At 44.7% G+C, this 16,365-nt stretch overlaps 1 protein-coding gene across 8 annotated transcripts in view; it reads left to right on the top strand.

Annotated features, from left to right (window-relative positions):
• Positions 1–13,705, top strand: part of Ubxn2a (UBX domain protein 2A) — a 29,236-nt gene extending 15,531 nt beyond the window's left edge. For 7 of the 8 annotated variants that reach the window (XM_087216640.1, XM_087216638.1, XM_087216639.1 and 4 more), the window contains 5 exons: positions 2,425–2,563; positions 7,075–7,181; positions 8,478–8,615; positions 10,733–10,891; positions 12,764–13,705. In XM_087216640.1, the coding sequence (XP_087072766.1) occupies positions 2,425–2,563; positions 7,075–7,181; positions 8,478–8,615; positions 10,733–10,891; positions 12,764–12,956 (736 nt within the window). In that variant the 3' untranslated portion in view covers positions 12,957–13,705. The remainder of the gene's footprint in view (positions 1–2,424; positions 2,564–7,074; positions 7,182–8,477; positions 8,616–10,732; positions 10,892–12,763) is intronic. The other variant, XM_087216641.1, reaches the window with a different exon arrangement.
• Positions 13,706–16,365: the final 2,660 nt, after the last annotated feature.

The following is a 16,365-nucleotide window of genomic DNA, read 5'->3' as shown; positions in this document are numbered from 1 at the left end:
TGGTGGCACACACCTGTGATCCCAGGACTTGGGAGGCCGTGGCAGGAGGATCCTCACAAGTTTGAGGCCAGCTTGGGCTCCATAGTGAGTTGAAGACCAGCCTGGGTTACATAGCAAGACCCTGTCTCAAAAAAAGCGAGCTGGGATGTAGCTCAGTAGCCACGCCTGCCTGGCAAACACAAGGTCCTGAGTTCAATCCCTGGTACCAGAAAGAAAAAAAAGGAATGGAAAAATCATTACTATTATTCAGCACTTTGGGATGTGACTATTGGTATTTAAGAGGTAACGTCATTGCTTTAGAGAAGAAATACTAGTACTTAGTACCGAGAGGATCATTTCGAAGATTGAATGAATTGGCACATGTAGATTGCCTAGGGTAGTTTTTTCTTGGGTACCATGGTTGGGGGCAGTCTTGGGAGGTAGATTGGCTGGCTGCAGGGTAAGTGTGTCTTCCCTGTAGTTCCTGGCACAGTGTAAGTTGTAAGGGTACTGACTGTTGTTACTAACATATTTAGAGCTGAGCTAGTGGTGCACACCTGTAGTCCCACACTCAGGAGGCTGAGGCAGGAAGAGCTCTGCGAGTTCTAGGGCAGCCTGGGCTACATGGAGAGATCCTGTCTCAGGAAACCAAAAAACAAAACTAACCTAAACAAAGAAAAAACAAAAAATATTGATAGAATCTGAGAAATTATATTTCAGTATTTTATCTTGAGACAGGGTCTTGCGAAATTGTCCAGAATGGCCTCAAATTTGTCATCTTTCTGCTTCAGCTTTACAAGTAGCTTGATTACAGCATTCATCCCTGTGCCTGACTTATACTTTAGTACTTCGATAATTTTCTGCATGATGTAAAGATCAGCCAGAAACATTTTATAACAAATAAAATTTTAGATATTTCGAGTATGATGAAATATAAATACAAGATAAAAGTACCACTATAAATAACATAATCAGTGGAAACTCATTCTGAAGTGTGCAAGGGTAAAAAAATATTGTTCTTATTTTATCACCTTTAGTTTGTTTTTTTTTTACTTTTATTGGTTTTTTTTTTTTTGGAACCCGGGATCGAACTCGGGTTCTTGCGCTTGTGCAGCAGGCGGCGAAACCACTGAGCTAAATCCCCGGCCCCTATTGGTATATTTTAGATGTACACAGTGATAACATTCATAATAGGAAATTTGTACTTTTTTGTTTTTTGTTTTTGTACAGGAATCGAACTCAGGACCTTGTGCTTGCCAGGCAGGTGTGGTGCCACTGAGCTACATCCCTGGCCCTGGGAATTTGTACTTGTACATTATATATCTTGCTTTTTTTTTTTTTTCCCATTCTCCTCCCCTCCCTTCAATCCCTCTTCCCCTCTTTATTTACAAAGCTTTGTTGCAATTATTTTCTTGTATTTTTTTTTCTTGTCCCTTCTTTCACCTTTAGTTTCAAGTGTTTTTGTTACCAAAAAATACATAGTACCCCCTTTAAAGATATTTTTACAGAGGCGCAGTGGCATCTGCACATAGTCCCAGCTACTCAGGTGGCTGAGGCTGGAGCATCACTTGAGTCGAGGGATTTGAGACCAGCCTGGCAATGTAGCTGTTCATTTCGAGCCCCTTTTTTTTTGAGACAGAGTCTCGCTATGCAGTTTAGGCGGGCCTTGAACTCACTATGTACCCAGGCTGACCTCAATCTCATGATGGTCCTCCTGCCTCAGCTTCCCCAGGGCTGGGATTATTCATGTGCTGAACCATGCCTGGCTTTTGAGCCCTTTAAAAATAATACAGGGGATAGGGGGATTTAGCTCAGTGGTACTGTTACCTGCCTTGCAAGCTCAAGGTCCTGAGTTCCATCCCCAGTACCAAAAAATAAAATACAGGGGGAGCCAGGTGTGGTGGCACACACCTGTAATCCCAGCCCTCAGGAGGCAGAGGCAGGAGGGTCCATGTGAGTTTGAGGCCAGCCTGGGCTACATAGTGAGTTCAATAGCAAGAACTTGTCTTAAAAAAAAGAAAAAACCAAAACCAGGGAGGGAAAGAGGGTAATGTGAAAAGACTTTAGCTGTGTTCTGTACGTGTACCAGCTGCTCATGGTGAATGTAATCATTATGTACTCCAAACATGTACTAAAAAATTTTTTAAAGACACATCCAAATTCTTTACTCTGGACTGGCAGTTTTCCATCTGGTGAGATTTTGTCCCCAGACAAATTTGGCAAAGTACAGAGACATTTTTTGGTTATTCTAATCCTTGAGGTGGGTGCATGCTAGTGGCATCTTAGGAGTCAGGGCCAAGGACACTAAACATTCCGCAGCACGAAGGCCCGCAAAGCTCGGCAGGTGTGCAGGCACCATTTCATTCCAGCATCCCTTCGTTAGAATTCAGATGAATTTTTACAGATCGAGCAGTCAGTGACCCGTATGTTTCTTTTTTTGTTTAGGGTTTGTGAAACAGGACCTGACAATCACCCGCTTAGTGATAATCGACAGAGGAATTGTGAATATTTTGTTGACAGCCTCTTTGAGGAAGCTCAGAAGATTGGAGCCAAATGCTTATCCTCCACTGAACAGAAGAAGCAGGTAAGTGTGTGCAGTTGTTTTTCTCCCGCAGCATTTCTCAAAGTGCAGAGCTTTTAGAAGGTCCCTGAGGTCAAAACTTTATTCATAATAAAGATACTTACATTTTCAGTGTTGACCAGGAATAGGTACTGCAGAAACAATGGTGAGTAAAATGGCTGGCGTCTCAGCAGGAACGAAGACACTGGCTCCAACTGAACTAGGAACTGCTGTGTTCGCCACTTGGCTTGCAAGGAGACGTGACAGCTCTTTTCCGTGAGGACTGTCCCTGGTGAAGCAGTGAGGCATAGCAGTCTTACTAAGTCCCAGACCTGAACACACCTCACCACATGGGAGGCAGGTGGCATTTCCACACTACACCTCTGTGTACACCTCTGTCTTACGGGGAGCCCCAGTTGTCTGAGGTAGAAACTGAACTATCTGATTTTTCTTGGCAATTTTTGCATGAGAAAAATGATTTATACCCAGGCTATGGTTTACTCAGACTTGGATATTTCACATTCCTGGCGGCACTTCAAGGAAAACAACCTACAAATTTGTTGCAAACAATAAAATTTTACTTATCCAACATTTTTAGTGAAAATAGAAATTTTGGAGAATTGCCATCATGTACTTGACAGCTTCCCAAACCTTGAAGAATTTCTTGATGAGATCAGTTTTAGTGAACATAATTTTTTATTGTATAATGAAATGTGTCAACATTTGGCAAATTCATATCCCTTACGGAGACCAGTACTTTCCAAGTGACCGGGATACGTGGTGTAAACTCGTGCACCGGTAAAAAGGCCCCAGTATCACACTGGGGCTGCAGTGTAACAGCTGTATGACGAGATCGTGGGTGGGTTCTACTTTCACATTCAGAATCTTTCTTGCTTTTTTTGTTTGTTTTTGAGAGTCTCCCAATATACGTCATACAGACTGGCCTCGAACTCCTGATTCCTCCTGCCTCGGCCTTCTAAGAGCTGGGATCACAGGGGTGCGCTGCCACACCCACCACAAACACGTTAGTCCTGAGAGTTTATTTGCAGATTCTAGCATGTCTTGGTGTGCCCTTGATGGGAGAGTGGCCTTTCTCTGTCTGAGACTGTCCCCCACCCGCTGTGCAGCTTGGAGGGGGATGCCCATGGGCAGTGGGGGAGGAAGGGGATCCCACCTGGCCAGCAGTGTCAGCCCAGGAGCCCTGCTGGTAATGGGGTCACAGGCGCTGTAGCCAGACATGCTGGTCCCAGCAGTTCTCGTTCTCCGACAGGCAGCCGTGCTGACACCATCCTTCTGCAGGCGATGACTGCCCGCCAGGAGAGCCGTCCTGTTCCTGCCACGGAGTCCAGAGTGCTCTCCTCTGTCCTGCCTTTTCAATTCCATTCATCTCCCAACATCATTCTTATGAAGCCAGTCTTGAGATACTTTATAAACACAGTGTGTGGAAAGAGCACGTGAGGGAACAGATGATTAAAACCTTGCAAGGCAGAATGTGCCTAAATTCTACCTTCGCACCTGCTTGATAGAATGCCATTCTGATACCTGAGCCTTTGTGGCATGGTTCCTCCCTTCAAGATTTTAGAATCTTAGGGCTGGGGATGCAGGTCAGCAGCACAGCGCCTGCCTGGCAAGCTCAAGGTCCTGAGTTCAATCCCAGGTACCAAAAAAAAGAGAGAGATTTTAGAATCTTCCCTTTACCCTGGTGTTCTTAGCACCTTGATGTGAGTCCTTTTTCATGTGTTCAAACCAGAAGTGTACCTTACCACTTGGGGAGGTTTTTAAATTTATTAATCTGTCTTGTTTGTTTGTTTTTCGGTACCAGGGATCAAACTCAGGACCTTGCGCTTTCGAGGCAGGCACAGTGCCACTGAGCTAAATCCCCAGCCCATCTATCTGTCTTGTCTGTCGGTCTGTCTTTGAGACTGGGTTTCACTTTGTACTTCAGGGTGACCTTGGACTCACTATGTAGCCCAGGCTGGCCTCAAACTTGCAACGATCCTCCTGCCTCAGCCTCCCAAGTGCTGGGATTGCAGGTGTGTGCTACCACACTTGGCAAAGGACATTTTTCTTGTTGCAATTTTCCTTTCTTCTGTTGCTTGTCTGTCTGGAAATGCTCTTCCTTAGATTAATTTCTTATTTTTTCCCCTATTTTCTGCCTCTTTTTTGTTTTACTTTAATTGGCGTATTTCTTCAACCTTCTATTCAGTCCTTTAATTTTTAGTTACTTTTTTTTTTTTTTGGTACCGGGGATCGAACTCTGGTCCTTGTGCTTGCAAAGCAAGCGGCAGAACCACCGAGCTAAATCCCCGCCCCCAGTCCTTTAATTTTTTTTGTTCAGTTTCTAGGAGGTCCTACCCATTCTCTTTCTCTTTATCTTCTCTTATCTGAATATATTAATGATCATTTGGAGAATTTGTTTTGAAATTTCTTTCCCTTGGTATTTTTCCCCCAGTACTAGAGACTGAACACAGGGTCTTCACACTGAGCTATATGTCCAGCCTTTTTTAAATTTTGAAACAGGGTCTTGCTAAGCTGCTCAGGCTGGGTTTGAATTTGTGACCCTCAGCTTCCCACAGTACTGTTGTTTACAGGTGTGAGCCATCACCCCCTCCTCCTGTCTTTTAGTGTGTCTTTTCTGTGTACATGAACATAATGAGAGCAGAGACTTACTTGGCAGAATGGTTACAGGCTTAAAGAAGGATAACGTATTTTGCCGCCTGTTGCACAAGCACAAGGACCCGAGTTCGATCCCCGGTACCAAAAAAAAAAGAAGGATAACGTAGCTGAGTGTGGTGGCGCTCGGCTATAATCCCAGTCCTTAGGAGGCGGAGGCAGGAGGTTAGTGAGTTTGTGGCCACCCCGGCTACACAGCAGGGTTGAAGGCACCCCAGACTGCATAGTGAGACCCTGTCTCAAGAAAACCAAACAGAAGATGATGCGGTGTAGTGCTTGCGAGTATGGAGTCAGGCTGGCCTGGAGCTCAGTGATGGAGCAGGCTTGGCCTGTGTGAGGTCCTGGGTTCAAACCCCACCACCCCAGTGAGGAAGGAAGGACGATTTTGGGTGCATAGTCTGTGGGTTCGGTCCAGCTGCACCCCTGACAGCTATGGCGCTGGATAACTTAGTTGACCTTATGTGTTTGGTTTCTCCGTCTATAAAAGGGTAAAAATACCTGTTTGTGCTAGTGGTGAGGAGCTGGAAGCACGACGTGAGAAGGCCTTGCGTGCTCCCAAGCCGGCACCCACGCTCTTAGAGAACGGAGGCCTGAGTAAGTTACCGTCCGAAGAGCGCCTTCAGCGTGTCCAGTGTTTGTGCCCGAGTGTGTGAGCTAACGCTACATGGCGCACCTGCCTGCGCGCATGCGTGCGGAGGGCTCCGAGCCCCGGCCGTGAGCGGCATCCCGCAGTGTCTCCTGAGTCTTCGCAAGCAGTTGTCCTGGGTGTCGGTGTCGTGTGGGGAAGAGACACAGGGAGACGTGTGAGTCCCTGTACAGTCGGATTTACCTTCCAGGTTATTTCTGACCTGCGGTTGGCTGCGTCCGGGGCTGTGGAGCCTGGGTGCAGGAGGCCTGCTGCTCTGACTGTTTCCCGGCGCTCGGCGGGCAGTCTGAGCACAGGCGGGCGCCCAGTAACGTGTACCTGCTGCAGGGGGGAGGCAGCGGGGGTCTTTGTCGGTCTGCGGTCTTCTTAGGGTTTTCCAGTCCGCCCCGTGTCCGTGTCCGCGCGAGGCAGCCCTGATCCCGCAGTCCACCCTCTGCATTCCTGCAGCTACTCCTCGCGCTCCTCGGACCGGACACGTCTGGACGAGCTGTTCCTACGAGCTGAAGAATCCAAGGCTAAAGGCCGATGAAAGCAGCCTAGTGTTGATATTTTACATTTGAGGGAATACCCATTAATGAATTGGTCACTTTTTGGTTTGGGCGGGGGTACCGAGGATCGAACTCACAACCTTGCACTTGCGAGGCAGGCGCGGTGCCACTGAGCTACATCGCCAACCCTGGTCATAGTTACTTTTCTCTTGTGTATCTGGTTTTTGTTTGGGGGGGGGGTATTTCTTTTGTTTTGCAATATCGGGAATTGGATCCGGGGAATATTTTACATTTGAAGTTTTCTGTTAGGAATACATAAAATATATAGTGACAGGAGAAATTTTCAAAGGATTCTTGTTTTGTTCCGTTTTGGTTTTTGCCTTTTCGAGACAGAGTCTCGCTATGTAATCCAGGCTGGCCTTGAACTCACAGCGAGACTCCTGCCTCAGCCTCTCGAGTGCTGGGATTACAGCATGCCACACACCTGGCTCAAAGAACAAGAAACTCTGTGCTCAACGTGCGCAAGTGTGTGTTTCATTGAGATTGAACCCTGGGACTTTGCAGTGAACTACATCGATCACCAGGCAGAGCTGGCACTTGAGACTTTTGCCTCAGCCACCCAGAGTACCAGAATTACAGGCATACACCATTATGCCTGTCTTTAAAGGACTTTTAATCTACTACTGTTACGTTTTGTTAACATAATTCAGTGTTTTCTTACTTTGCAGGTAGACGTAAGTATAAAGTTATGGAAAAATGGATTCACAGTCAACGATGATTTTAGAAGTTATTCTGATGGTGCAAGTCAGCAGTTTCTGAACGCCATCAAGAAGGGGTGAGCAGTCCTTGTAGACAGGACGTTTTAGGCATGTTTCAATGTCCTGTGTTAGGATCCTGTGTTTTGCTTTGTTTTTTGGTACGGGGATCAAACTCAAGACCTTGCGCTTGCGAGGCAGGCAGCACCACTGAGCTAAATCCACACCCATGATTCTTTGTAATGTTGATCACATACTCCCCGCATTCATACAAATACTCTTTTGTTTATAAATTCACTTTAAAAAATAGGGCCGGGGATTTAGCTCAGTGGTGCCATCGCCTGCCTTGCAAGTGCAGGGTCCCAAATTCTATGCCCGGTACCAAAAAAAAAAAATAGTGGTATTGGGAATTTACCCAAGGGCCTTGTTATTGAGCCATATCCCCAGCCAGTTTTTAGTTTCAGACAGGGCCTCGATAAATTGCTGAATTGCCCAGGCTGGGCTCAAATTTGAATCTTCCTGTCTCAGCCTTCCAGAGTGCTGGGGTGGTGGGGTCACAGGTATTACCACCACATCTAGCTCAGATGAGTTTTCCTAAGGGACCTACTCTTTTTTTTTTTTTTCGGTTTTTGGAAACACTATGTAGCCCAGGCCCCAAACTCGAAGCGATCCTCCTGCCTCAGCCTACCAAGTGCTGAAATTATAGGAATATGCCACCACACCTGGCCCCTTTTTTAGTTTTATTTTGAGACAGGGTCTTTGTTAGGAAGATAATGTGAAAACATTTGTAAAATTCTCATATGTTTCGTGTTTAACCTTTATCGTTTCCAAAATAAATCTGTATTTTCATTTAAAAACTAAAATGAGAGCTTGATTTTTCTAGCACATTTTTGGTTCTAAGTAGGCATCTACAAAAATGATCAAATTGAGCCCAAGCCTGCTGGCGCCTGCCTGTGATCCCAGCTCTTGGGAGGCTGAGGCAGGAGGGTTACTGCCAAGTTCAAGGCCAGCCCGGACTATGTAGTGAGACCCTGTCTCAAAACACCAAAAATAAAAAAAAGATCAAATTGTTTAAATACAGCAGCATATAGACATCTAATATTCCAATGACTTTGGTGCTATTTTAGATACTGCTGTAAAACTCATACAGTTCATGAATTTATGAACTTAAAAATGAATCTTCTGAATTTTTTACTGTTTATATTATGTGCCTAAATTATTTTAATTACATTTAGTTATTTCACTGCAGAGAATATTTTATGCCTCATTTGTATGTATTATATTTGCACATATTATCCAATTCTTTTTGCATACAAAATGTTTTTTAAGAGAGAAAAAACATTGAGAGGTTTATCACTTTGTTTCTCTCTTCCAAGGGAATTGCCTTCAGAATTACAGGGAATTTTTGATAAGGAAGAGGTGGATGTTAAAGTTGAAGATAAGAAAAATGAAGTATGCATGTCCACGAAGGCTGCATTCCACCCCTTCTCAGGGCAGGGCCACAGACTGGGAAGGTGAGTATGCATCATCTGTGCTTTTCATAGGCAGAGATGTGGCTAGTATTTGAGCCATCAGTTTTTTAAAGTTTTTTGTTTGTTTTGTTTTGTTTAGAGAAAGAAAAGATCTTGCTATGTAGCCCTGCCAGCCTTGAACTCACTATGTAGCCCAGATTGGCCTCAAACTTGTGGAAATCCTCCTGCCTCGGCCTCCCCAGTGTTGGGATTACAGGCGTGTTCCAACACATTTAGTATAAACCATTATTATTTTACTCATGCAAATCACCATGTATAGACTTTATTTTTCCTGTTACCAGTGAGATTTTTTTTCTTTTTTTCAGTTTTTGGAGATACGGTCTTGCTGTGTGGCCCAGGCTAACCTTGAACTTGCAGTGGTCCTCCTGCCTCAGCTTCTTCTTTTCTTTTCTTTTCTTTTTTTTGTCTTAAATTCTTTATTGGTACATTTTAGGTATTCAATACGTTTACATTTATCATTGGGTGCTTGTCCCTGTACATGATGTATCTTGGTTCTTATTTTTCCCCATTACCTGTGTGCCCTTCATCCCTGCACCCTTCCCTATTTACATAGATTTTGTTTCCTTTTTTTTTTCTTTCTCATAATTTTTCCTTTCCCTTCTTCCCTTTCCCCTTCCCCTCCCACCACCCCTACACCCTTGGACCTTTTCCTATTTCAAATTATCTTGTTCATTTTAATCATTTTAATCCTTATTTACACTTTCAGTTTCTCACACCAGAGAAACTATTCGGTATTTACACATGGGTGTCCTATTTATTTCACTCAAGAGGACGGCCTCAACATGCATCCATTTAGCTATAAATGTCTCTAATTTCTCATTTTTTATGGCTGAGTAGTACTCCATTTTATTTAAAAACGACATTTTCTTTAACCAGTCTCCAGTTGATGGGCACTTGGGCTGTTTCCAAGATTTAGCTATTACAAACTGTGCCGCTCTGAACATGGGTGCACATATATCACTGTGGTATGGTTCTTTTAATTCTTTGGGGAAGATCCCCAGCAGGGGAATAGCTGGGTCAAATGGGACCTCCAGCCCTGGTTCTGTGAGGTATCTCCACACTGATTTCCACAGGGGTTGCACCAGTCTGCACTCCCACCCACAATGGAGAAGGGTTCCTTTCTCCCCACACCTCCGCCAGCATTTGTTATTGGTTGATTTCTTGATAGCAGCCATTCTTTCTGGGTGCCTCAGCTTCTTAAGTGCTGGGATTTACCTTTGTGGGTATTAACATATTCCAGTAGTAATCAAAGCTTCATTTGTTTGTTTTATCAGATCAGAAAGGCCTAGTTTATCAATATCAAAGTCTTACTATTGGTGGGTTTTTTTGGTTTTTTTGTTTTACCAGGGATCAAACTCAGGACCTTGTGCTTATGAAGCAGGTGCAGTGCCACTGCGCTAAATCCCCAGCCCTTATTATTGGTTTTTTGAGATAGGCTTTCACTGTGTAGCCCATGCTTGCCCTGAACTATGGTGCTTCTCCTGCCTCAGCCTCCTAAGTGCTGGGATTACATGCACCACCATCCCTAGATCAAAGCCTTTATTTTCATGTTTTTCCATATTCTTCATACTTAACCACCTAAAGACAGAATATGGAGATGTGAAATTGCTTTGCTTTTTATAAATTCTCATATTTTAATTATCAAAATTGGCAAGGTTCATACATATTCATCCGTATATATAAAAATATTGGCATGTGTCAAAATACTTGGTTTCCTCTGTTTTCTTTATAATTCAACAGCTAATCTCTATATAGAGAACTTGTAATTTCTTTTAGAAATTTGTCCCAGGCAGTAAGTAAAGCTAAAAGTGTATGGATTTGTCAACTGTTCTAAAATTATTATGTAAAGAACTACTCAAATAACACTAGAAAACTAAGAACCTTTATTTACACAGTTCTCTAAGCTTACAGATTAATTGGATATGCATAATTTTGTTGGATACTTAGAACCATTATATATTGTGGACATAACCAATATCTTTATGTTATTATTGAGGAAACAGTGATGACTTATAAAAATCTTAAAAGCTATACTTCGTATAAAATTTTTGTAGTAATGGTGAAGCATGTGTCTGACTTTATTGTCTGGATTTTCTTAGTGCCACACCAAAAATTGTTTCTAAAACAAAGGCTGTTGAAGTTGAAAGTAAAAATAATTTGTCTGCTGTTTCACTGAATAACTTGGAGCCCATCACTAATATACAGATATGGCTAGCAAATGGGAAAAGGATCATCCAGAAATTTAACATTTCTCATAGGTAAGTCCTCCATTTCAGGATAGTCTGATTTTTTTCTAAGTTTAAATTTTGTTTAAATTCATTCATCAAGTATGGTGGCACATGCATGTAATCCCAGCACTCAGGAGGCTGGGGCAGGAGGATCTCTGCAGGTTTGAGCCCTGGACTACATAGTGAGTTCAAGGCCAGCCTGAACTAGAATGAGACCCTGTCTCAAAATCCAAAACAAGGGCTGGGGATTTAGCTCAGTGGTTTCACCGCCTGCTGTGCAAGCGCAAGGACCTGAGTTTGATCTCCGGTACCAAAAAAAAAAAAAAGCAAACTTTTATGAAAGATAAAATTCCAAATATACATCAGCCTGATAATACTGGATATTTCTGAGTGGTGGAATTAAATACTGACTTCAGTCTTTTTCAGTAGCTTTTGCTTATATTGTTTTAATGAAATTAACAGAGAAATAGACACATAATGCTTTTTTGTTGTTGTTTTTGAGACAGGGTCTCACTATGTTACTCAAACTTCTGAGCTCAAAACATCATCCTGCCTCAGCCTAAGTAGCTAGCAGTACAGACTGGCCTTAAACTCACTTGGCCTCAAACTCTGTCCTGCCTCTGCCTCTGGGGTGCTTGATGTCATAGGCATGCAGTGCCATGGACGCCTAGTGGTGAGCTCTGTAAAGAGGTTTTATACCAGGCTAGGAGTGTAGCTCAGTAGCAGAGTGCTTACTTGCCTGGCCTTAGGTTTGAGCCCGAGCATACAAGAAAGAAAGAAATTTAATGTACATCAGCGGTGCACGGGTGGTGGGTGGGAGCCGCATGGCACAGCTGGGAATGTGGATGACTGAGCCAGAAGTGACCCTCGGCTGGAGTCTGAGCAGGCGCAGTGTTAGGTTGCGCACTTGTTTTACCCTCCATGGGAGTGCACGAGCGGCTTGATAAACGTTTGTGAAACTAAGTCTAAAAATACTCTTTCGAAAATATAAAATAGAAATTCTCAGTGCTAAGAAAACATATTGTCATAGTCTGGATTTTTTTTAAATTTCAGCAATACCTAAAATAATGATCGTCTTAAAAGTGAAGGCAGCCTAATTTTGCTCAGCGGTGCAGTGCCCCCTGTGAAACCACTAGCCCCAGAGTGAGACTGATGGACGGCATGCAGGCCTGCAGCGGTGGTGACGGCTCTCGTGACTCCCACTGCCCTCCTGCTAACTGCAGTCCTGCCCACGTGTTGGGAAAAGCCTAACTGGAGGCAAAGCTCAGCATAGCCTGGTGTCTTAAGAGACCCTGTGTCAGTGCAGGGTCACAGCTGGACCTCTTCTGGGACGCCCAGAGCTGGGTCTGTAAATGTTCTGTGACAGCAGAGCTCAAGCTGCACATCACAGCTCACTCGGGAGACTGAGTTGGGAGGGGTACAAGTTCCACCCCAGCTAGGCCACCACAGCAGTTTAATAAGACCTTGTCTCAAAACTCTTTAAAAAATTAAACAGATGGCTGGAGATCTCTCTCAGTCCAAAGGCCCTGGGTTCAGTCCATAGTAAACCTCTCCCCATAAAAGAGGTGGCCCAAATGATCAGTTAGGACCTGCTTGGTGTCACACACCTATAATTCCAGCACTCAGGAGGCTGAGGCAGGAGGATCCCTGTGAATTCGAGTCCAGCCTGTGCTACATAGTGAGGTCAAGGCCAGTCTGAACTGCACAGCGAGACCCTGTCTGGAAAAAAAAACCAAATGCTCAGAGCCTGTAATGACTCGATTGCTTTGTTTTTCAACATACCCAGATGCCTTTACGAGTTGTGCATGAGCTGGTCAAGCGAGCACTACCTTCACAAGTGATTGCTTTTAACTGGCTAAGTCAAGTTTCACAGAGTTATCTGAGCAGTCTACTATTTTACAGGATAAGCCACATCAAAGACTTCATTGAGAAATTCCACGGGTCTCCGAGCAGTCTGCCCTTCTCCCTGGCAACAGCGCTTCCTTTCCTCAGGTCTCTGGATGAGTCACTCACTCTGGAGGAAGCAGATCTGCGGAATGCAGTGATCATTCAGAGACTCAGAAACACCGCCGCGCCTTTTAGAGAGCTTTCCTAGTGTTGGTTTCTGAGAGCCTGGAAGCTGCAGAAACGTGATGGCTGCAAGTGGACATGCAGAAGTGGGAGAGAGGAGAACTCGAATTTGCTAGACTTTTGATCTAGACATATTTTTTTTGGTACCGGAGATCAAACTCAGAACCCTGTGTTTGCCAGCCAGGCGAGTGCCACTGAGCTAACCACCCGGCTGACCTAGTGATATTTAATTCTCTCCTGATGAGGGTTTTTTTTTCTCAGTACCGGGGATCAAACTCAGGACCTTGTCCTCACCACCACTGAGCTACATCCTGGGCCCGATGAGGGGATTTTTATTCATTACAAGTTAGGAAAGTAACATGACTGGAAGCTGTACTTGTATTTGTATTTTCCAAAAGGCTACTCAGAAAAAAAAATACACTTATTTTCAAATACCAGTTAATCAACATAACATATATTAACTGTATCTTTTAGAATCTTAAAAAGGGCTGGCCATGGTGCTGCACACCTGCAATCCCAGCACTCAGGAGGCTGAGGCGGGAGGATCATTGTGAGTTTGAGGCCAGCCTGGGCTACACAGTTCAGGGACAGCCAGAACTACACAGCAAGACCCTGTCTCAGACAAGAGGATCTTCATATGGTACAAGTTAACAGAAGTGTTCACAGCATTAGTTACTTAAATATCATTTCCAAACAACAGGCATTTATCTAAATTTTAGCTATTTCAGAATTTTTAAACAGCAATACATTAAAAATTACAATTGCAGGTTAAAAGCATCAGTGTAATTGTTTTGTGCCTCAGATGGAATCAGAAGTCTGGGGTGAGCCGGCTGTGGGGGTGCGCACCTATATGGAGTTCACAGCCAGCCTAGGCCTCGTGCCAAGGCCCTGTCAAGACAAGACAGAGAAACACTAAGATAATGACGTGTTTCCACCATCGCTGTGTCTGAACCTCAAAGCCTTCTCAGTGTTCACCCTACTGAGATGATTTACTCAGGTATTTGTTGGGACCGGTATAGAGGTTGTATTTTCACTTAGGAGTAAAATTGTGCAATTTAGGATAATGTCAAGATTAATCTGCCTACTCACCTTTTTATACTTCCTAAATTAAAAAAAATTCTCTCCAGGAACCCCAGTTCATTCTCTTTCCCTCAGCACCCCAAAATTGGAGATCTGTTTTTCGCTAACGTTTGGGATTAGCCATTCATTTGTTACCACTCACTTTGAATATGAGAGTTAACTTTTGTGTTCATTACAGGATTGATTATACATCCTGATGTAATCAAGGGATGCGTGCTTTGTGTATTAGACTTTCAACGAAACCAGCCAGTCTGAAGTATCCCAGTTAGATTCAGTCTCCCTCTGGCGGGGGTGGAGGCGCACACCTGGGAGGATGAGGCAGGAGGATCACTGTGAGTTCGAGGCCAGCCTGAATGTAGTGGTGAGACCCTGTCTCCAAGACAGAACTTTCTTGGAAATAAGCTTAAGGAGCTGCTTTACAAATGATCTGCTCAACTGAGTCTGCCGAGGGTTGCATGACCCATAAAACAGTAATGTTCACAGTGTGAGGGGTGCATGCTGGAAAGTTTTTGGCCTCAAAACCTTTTATATGGGCTCTATATAAATATATGCAAAATTCAAAGTTCTAAAATGTGTATTTGCTTAAGAATAGTAGCTTCCAAGCTAGGCGTGATGTATGGCCCGTAGCCCTAGCTACATGGGGATCTGAGGTAGCAGGGTCGCTTAGACCTAGTAATTCAGGGCCAGCTTGGGCAGCACAGCGAGACCCGTCTCTGATAATACGGTGCCACCTTGGTTCACGAACTCGGTTCTCCGTGATTCTGGTCACGAACTGACCTGGGTGAGGACCCATTCAAATTTCCCTACCAGGTCAGCACCACTGAATTTGATTGGGTTCTCACCCAACTGTTTCCAGCCAGAATTGTGGAAAGAATCAAATTCCTGAACTGAGGTACCACTATACTTCCACACAAAGAGCAAGTAAGAAAAGTGGCATTGTTTCCTTTCCTGCAGATGTCTATGTCAACCTTAGAGTGCAGCTGGGGGTTTTATCTGCTTCTGCGTTCACTGTGTGACAGTGTCGCATGTCTGTAGCCCCTAGAAGACACCATTAAACTACACTGAAGACAGGATGAAAAAGAAATGTGTTAACGGGGTATCACTAAAGAGGGTTTGGGCCTCCCAGACGCCCTGCATGGGTCTCAGGACCTGCAGGGATGCGAAGGCCTAAGAGAAGCTCTTGGCAAACTTCAAAAATACCTATTCCAGGGCCAGGGATTTAGCTCAGGGGTGCTGCCACCTGCCTCGCAAGCTCAAGATCTGGAGTTCCATCCCTGGTACAAAAAAAAACCCCTGTTCCTCCACCTCCCGCAAAAGCCTGGCCCGCTGTGTCTGGAACATCCTGGCTGTTGTGACCCTCGGCCGCTCCGGAGAGCCTGTGTGCCCCACCCTGGTCTCCCGCTGCTGCCTCAGTGTATCCGGTTTCCCTGAGGCTGTGCCCTGACCTGATCCACCCTTGACGTATCCTGCTCTGTAGCGCATATGAGACAGCTGTGACATCTGAGTGGGAATCAGAAGGAAGCTCACTACACAACTGGGCGACCCGACACCCGCTTCTGTCAGGCGCTTCCTCTCCTAGCTCCCAGCCTTCTGCACGGCAGCCTGGGAGGACAGAGGACAGAGGACGGAGCGAGCCTCTTCCCTTGCCCGGTGCGTGCCTAGGGAGTGACACGCATCACAGAAAATATTGCCAGTTACGTTTACACAGCAGTGTCAGACCCTTCTATTGAAGCAGAAATAGTGACATTCTTAAAAAGTATATGGTAAATCAATGAACTTTCACATGCAGAAAATAGGATGATTATTAGTATACGTTCAGGAATCTACAAGAATCTTCCATCTACACCTATCATGAAGCATTTTTATTTGCAGAATTATAATCAGTATATGGTTCTCCCTGTATTTCTCTAATGGACATCTCTTATGAGTGTTTCTGATACACTGACAGAAAAGCCTCCTTTGTTGCCGGGTGTGGTGGTACACACCTAACCCCAGCACTCAGGAGGCTGAGGCAGGAGATCACTGAGTTTGAGGCCAGTCTGGGCTACATAGTTCAGAGCCAGCTGAACGACACAGTGAGGAGTCTCAATAACAAAAGCCTCCTTTGCAGATTTTCCCAGTGACCCAGAGACAGTGGAGGTTTGTGCATATGTGTGAAATAACAGCGCGGAGCGGGGTCCCACAGGGAAAGGCCTGTCATCAGCAATACCTTCATCTTCTTCACTGAAAACTTGTTAGTGTGACTAATGTCTCAGAGGTTCGCTAAAAGGATAGTCATCTGGGCCAGGCATTTAGCTCAGTGGCTCCACTGCCTGCCTCGCAAGCACAAGCCCCTGAGTTTGATCCCCAGTACC

This window comes from Heterocephalus glaber, unplaced genomic scaffold (genome assembly GCF_053883595.1).
Source record: "Heterocephalus glaber isolate CG9 unplaced genomic scaffold, H.glaber_assembly_v1.0 deba00001457, whole genome shotgun sequence".
Taxonomy (NCBI): Eukaryota; Metazoa; Chordata; class Mammalia; order Rodentia; family Bathyergidae; genus Heterocephalus; species Heterocephalus glaber.
Note: the sequence above shows the minus strand (reverse complement) of the source record. Positions and strands in the feature narration are given on the sequence as shown.